Genomic DNA, 6,000 nt, shown 5'->3' with positions numbered 1-6,000 from the left:
GCAGACATAATGAGCCGTCCTGGTTGGAGCCTTTCATGTTCACCCACGCCAGGCACTCTGCAAGGCCCACCTACCTCTTCTGGCTGCCTTTTGGGTGCCCTTCACCCCACCCTGGCCTGATTTCCCAATCCACCCCCACCTTCTCTTTGCTTCTAACTCCCAGGGTCACAGCCTCTAAGCCTCTTGGAACATGGGCTCCAAGGAGGGCACCCTAAGAGGGCAGACTCCAGCCCCACAGAGCTGGACCTGGGGCCCTGGCCAGGAAGCTGGAAGGCACATAGCCCCTCTGTCCGTTCACTTCCACAAGGCTCCATTCTGGGTTCCCCTTCTTGTCCTGGGCCTCCAGGACAGTCACCTGCTGGCCTGCCTGCAGACTCACTTCATGGCTGCTTCTGGCCACAAAGGGGTACACTGCCACCACCTGAAACACATGGGGAGTGACACAGAAATGGTCAGGGTGGGAGGACAGACAAACCTGACCTAGAGAAGCTGTTTATCCTCTTCCCTCCCACCCGACTCAGTCCCCATCGCTGAGCAGTCATTGCCTCCCAAATACATCCTTTGTCCAAAGCCATCAGCTACTTCCACTACTCCCACTGCTAATAGCTACTATGTGGCAGGCTCTTTGCCTGGTTTTGATTTTCACAATTCTATAATTCTGTTTGCCCCATTTTTCAGATAAGGAAATTGAGACTCAGAGAAGTCAAGGAACTTATTCAAAATCACAGAGGAGTGAAGCTGGCCTGTCTGACCTCAGAAGGGGTGCTCTCAGTCCACTGCTGCCATCTCACCGAGCAGGGGATGCAGCATCCCTTCCCCACAACCCTCCTCAGATCGAAGGGTGTCATCTGCCCAGGCCAGTTTCCCAGCTTGGAGCAGAGACAGGAAGGAGGTTAGGTGACTTTGTTGAAAGGCAAAAAAAAAAAAAAAAAATTGGAGGAGAGGGCATTTGTTAGGCTGATATTTCACCTCCCTGGGCCTCATTCTCATCATCTGTGAAATGGAAGTAATGATATCCTTCCCTCCAGGTAATTGTGGGAATTTAATGAATGGATGCCTGTGCCTGGTACATAGTAAGGGCTCAACAAATGCAGGCTACTTTCGCTATTTTTACCATGACTTTTATTACTGTGTGCCAAGGCTCAGGAACAATCAGGGGCAAGGGGGAACTGGGATGACCCCACGTGAGTCCCACTGAGCAGCCCCACGACCAAAGAGGAAGCGGCTGCTGTGTCTGGGCAGATGGACAGCTGAGCTCACCACATGAGCCCCTGGGCGGGTGTTCCGGGACACTACCCACACTGGCGGCCACTGGGATTGAGTTGGATGGCGAGGCTCTCTGGTGGGATCCCTGTGGGTTCTTTGCTGATGGGTGGGTATGTCCAACAGGAGGCAGCCCTGGTGTACCACTTCTAGCTAAGGCTCCCGGCACTGGCCTGAGAGCCTTCCCAGCATGTGCCACAGCTGTACATCACAGCTTCCGCAGGCTTCTATGCAGCCCTCCTGCAGCCCACTCCAGGCTCCCTCAGCCACCCTGGCCTGCGGCATCCCCTGGCTATTCACTGCAAGCCTCTGGGCTCCCACCCCTCAGTCTGGGTCCTTTCTGTTGTTCATCCATCACCTGTGAAGCTCCTCCTTTATAACTGTGAGTGCAGCCTCCATTTACTGAGGCTCACATTTGCCAGCCAGCTAACTACCTCAATCAGCCCTCACAGCGACCCCACTAAGCTTCTGCCCCGAAAAGCCTTCCCAACACTTTTTGTTTTGAGATATAATTCACATGCATACATTCACCCTTTCAAAGTGTACAATAAAGTAGTTTTTAACATGTTCGCAAGGTTATGCCACCATCACCATTATCTAACTCCAGAACATCTTCATCATCTCAAAAAGAGACCCTAGACCACTTAGCAGTCACTTCTCATTCCCCCTGCCCCCAGCCTCTGCCAACCACTGATCTACTTTCTGTCTCTATGCAATTGTCTATCCAGGACATTTCATATAGAGAATCATACATTACATGGCCTTCTCTACCAAGCTACATGTGGTAGCATGTGTCGGCACTTCATTCTTTCTTACGGCTGAATAATATTTGTGTGGATGTGCCACATTTTGTTTATTCCTTCATCAGTTGATGGACATGGGTTGTTTCCACTTTGGGGCTGTTATGAATAATGCTGCAACGAACATGCATGTACAAGTTTCCCATGGCTTTTTTTTTTTTTTTTTCCGGTACGCGGGCTTCTCACTGTTGTGGCCTCTCCCGTTGCGGAGCACAGGCTCCGGAGCGCAGGTTCAGCGGCCATGGCTCACGGGCCTAGCCGCTCCGCGGCATGTGGGCACGAACCCATGTCCCCTGCATCGGCAGGCGGACTCTCAACCACTGCGCCACCAGGGAAGCCCTCCTCCCATGGGTTTTAAGGGAAAGCCAACACCCTCACCAAGGCCACAGGCCCGGCTGGCTAGCCCCACCCACCTCTCCAGCTCACCGCTCTCACCGTCCCAGCCCCACTGGCTCCACTCAGTTCCTCACTCACCCTGTCCTCCCCAGCGCTGGGCCTTTGCATTCGCTGGGCGTGCTTTCTGGGAAGCTCTTCCCATCCACAACCCTTTATCCAATTACTTCCTAACCACCCTTCAAATCTGAGCAAAAGCATGATTCTTCTCAGAAAGACCTTCCCTGAACCTCTCCCACACCTAAGGCTCTGGCACTTAGCACTAATAGAACTGTGATTATTTATATGATTATTTTATTAATCGCTGTTTTCCCCACCTCCCAGATTATAAATTTGAGGAAGGCAAGGGCCAAGGTTGACTTCTGCTCATCACTGCATCTCTTATCTAGCACAGTGCCTGGTGAATACTGAATAAATGAACAAATGCATGAACAAACGAATGAACGAAATAATCCCACGTGCTCTGCTAATGGGGAGCGAGGGACTAACTCCCTGCTCTTGATGTGGCAAGGACGAGAGGCTCCTTTCTCCAGGTCCCACCCTGGCCAGGACACTGGTGTGGCCACTGACCGAGGCCCTGGCCTCACAGGGTGGTAGTCCCTCTGGACAGGAGGAAAATCAAAGCCCCACTCCAGATGGCCATGGGGATGTGAACCCACCCGCCCTCTTCCAGGCTCACCTGGGTCACTGCTGGGACAGAAGGGACAGAGGCCAAGGTGGGCTCTGGTGTCTGACGTTGGGAGTCCCTGTGAGGCCTCGCCTGCCCTCTGAGCTCCTCCTCACGGGGGACCATATGGTACAGCTCCAATTTCCCAGCTGGCACGTACCCTCGATGTCCTGCAGGACACACAGAATGTTATCTGGCTGTGGATCACACTGCCCGTCCCTTTCAGAGGTAGAGGAAGTCACCACCATTCACAGATGTGAATATCTCCAATACAGCTTCTTCACACTAAAATGGACCTCAAAAGGTTATCTCGGAACCTCACAAACTGCCCCCCACCCCGCACCCTGCACGCACTCTTTCTAGCTTCTGCTTGTTCATCCCAGTGACAGCGAGCTCATTCCCCACAGAGGCAGCCCACTCCATTTGGAACAGCTCTGGCAGAGATAAAAAGTTCTTCCTTGGAAAAAAAAAAGTTCTTCCTCGGAAGAAAAAAAAAAAGTTCTTCCTCGGACTGGTATGAAAACTATTTTCCTGGTGCTGGCACCACTGGTCTCCTTTCCAAGCAAGGCCACTTCCTCACCGCAGGACTGCCTTTCCCAGGAGGCAGAAATTGCCTTTCTCTTCTCCAAGTGCCCCCAATTCTTTCTCGTGTAACAGCTACTCCAGTGGTGCTCTGGTCGCTGTCACTGTGAATGGCCATCACCTGAGAGCTTGCTTGGTGCCAGAACCAGCATCTGATCACCTAGTCTTTCCGTCAGCTCTTGAGGTCCGTATTGTTGTCTCCATTGTATGGCTGAGCCAACCGAGCTCAGAGAGGCTCCATAACCCCTCCGGGACCACACAGTGAGTACAGTGCAGAGTTGGGGCCCAAACCCGGTCCTCTGGACCCCAAGGACCTTGTTTTAATCCCCATTCAGCTGTTTTTCAACTTGAGTTAGGATTTTACCCTTTCATGATTCTTGCCAGATTTGTACCATCTTAATTTTCTTTAATAAACTCACTTTTTAAAACTTAGTGTTGTACTATATAATAATGAATAAAATCATGGGTTTCTGTACTATATTTTTTCTAATACACATTAAAATACTGAATTAAAATAAAATGTCTGAAGGGGGAAAAACTGTCGCCAGATCCCCTCCCAATAATCCTGTGTAACCCTCATCTTGTGGGTCACATGCCCCTCTGTGGAAGACACTCTGGTGGGCCTTCTCCTCCTGGGTTCATGGTGCCCCTTGCCTCCTGCCCTGCTCCCTCCTGGGGCCCCTACATCTGAGCAGCACACCAGGGTCATGACCAGCGCAGAGGGAACAGGATAACACCTCCCTTGTTCTGGATGTCAGACTTCTGTCCACACAGTCAGGATCTAAACGTCACTTCTCTGCGTATCTCCATCCCTTCTCCATTCCTTCAAAGTGATGCTGAGTTCTCTCCACACAACTCTGTCTACACAAATGATCTGTGAGGTCCCCAAGGCAGATCTTTGTCTTCCCTACACAGTACCCAGCACACAGTAGGTGCTAGATAATGGATATTGCAATGTAAGAGTGAATTTCTCTTTTTGGCATATCATGCACCACAATAAGCCGGCTGTACCCCATGCCCTCCGTGTTCACCTGTGTTCATTCCCATCCTGGATTTGGACCCCTGCCCACAAGAGTGCCTATGTCTCCCCACTGGCTCCTGTTGGACAGTTTTCCCAAAGGGCGGGGAAGTGCCCATGAAGTCCCACATACCTCCAGTGTCCACCAGCCATCGGCTGCTGTTGCCTTTGGTGTCCTTGTCTTGAAGGAGGGCTACGACGTGGCCCCGAGGCAAAGTCAGGTCCAGAGTCCCAGACCCGCTGATGTTGCTTGTCACCTGGTACAGCTTTCCTGGGCCATACCTGCTCAGGAGAGCCTGCACCTGGTGTTCAGCCCCTGGAAGGAGTGGCTGGGAGAGAAAGGACAGAGACAGGCACAGGTGTTGGAGCTGGAGTGTTAGAGCTGGCGCCAATGTTGGCCCACGTGCTGACAGCTAGGAGTCCTGGGCCAAGCCCACCTCTGCTGCCCATTGGTCCATCCCAGTCGGGGCAACCGTCTCCTCACTAACAGATGGCTGGATCAGATGAGAAACACATGCTCTTAGTATCCAAAGGCATTTCAGAACAAACTTCTAACTTAACTTCTAAAATCCTTCTCTGGTCTAAACTTCTTGGGTTTTCTAAACTCCTAAGGCAGTTTCTGAGTCTCTCCATTACAGAACTCCAGGACTGGGGCCTCAATTCTGCCCATAGCATTAAGCTAAGCTGTCCCACAGGAAAATGCCTTACACATGTCTTTTAACCCCAATGAGCAAAACTATGAGCTTCATGTGGGCACCAGGCCTTACTCGCCTGACATCTTTTTTTTTTTTTTTGCGGTACGCGGGCCTCTCACTGCTGTGGCCTCTCCCGTTGCAGAGCACAGGCTCCGGACGCGCAGGCTTAGCGGCCATGGCCCACGGGCCCAGTCGCTCCGCGGCATGTGGGATCTTCCCGGACCGGGGCACGAACCCGTGTCTCCTGCATCGGCAGGCAGACTCTCAACCATTGCGCCACCAGGGAAGCCCCTCGCCTGACATCTTAAACAGCCAGCACAGGGCCAGCACATGTAGACACACGTGTGAACAAAGAGAATGTGGTTTTTTATTCCATGCGTTTTGAGTCCACAAGTATTTATTGAGCCCCCTACCATGTACAAGGCATGGTAAGCCTTGTGGATGGCATAGTAGAAACAGTTTTTCCCTGATGGAAATTGCCATCTAGTTGAAGAGAATGATTCAGTGCATTTTCAGAGCATCCAAAAATCTCCTGGCACTGCCTTTGTTTTTTCATTCACTGCTTCCAGCAAAAGCATCAAT

At 51.7% G+C, this 6,000-nt stretch overlaps 1 protein-coding gene across 1 annotated transcript in view; it reads right to left on the bottom strand.

Moving 5' to 3' along the window:
* Positions 1 to 211: 211 nt before the first annotated feature.
* The window catches only part of ARHGEF37 (Rho guanine nucleotide exchange factor 37), a 55,435-nt gene continuing 49,646 nt past the window's right edge, over positions 212 to 6,000 (bottom strand). Inside the window, exons 11-13 of the mRNA XM_065874984.1 lie at positions 4,857 to 5,052; positions 3,136 to 3,293; positions 212 to 421 (exon numbers count right to left, since the gene is read on the bottom strand). Coding sequence (XP_065731056.1) covers positions 212 to 421; positions 3,136 to 3,293; positions 4,857 to 5,052 — 564 coding nt within the window. The remainder of the gene's footprint in view (positions 422 to 3,135; positions 3,294 to 4,856; positions 5,053 to 6,000) is intronic.

This window comes from Phocoena phocoena, chromosome 3 (genome assembly GCF_963924675.1).
Source record: "Phocoena phocoena chromosome 3, mPhoPho1.1, whole genome shotgun sequence".
Taxonomy (NCBI): domain Eukaryota; kingdom Metazoa; phylum Chordata; class Mammalia; order Artiodactyla; family Phocoenidae; genus Phocoena; species Phocoena phocoena.
The sequence above is the reverse complement of the archived record's forward strand: the minus strand, read 5'-3'. Positions and strand labels throughout refer to the sequence as shown.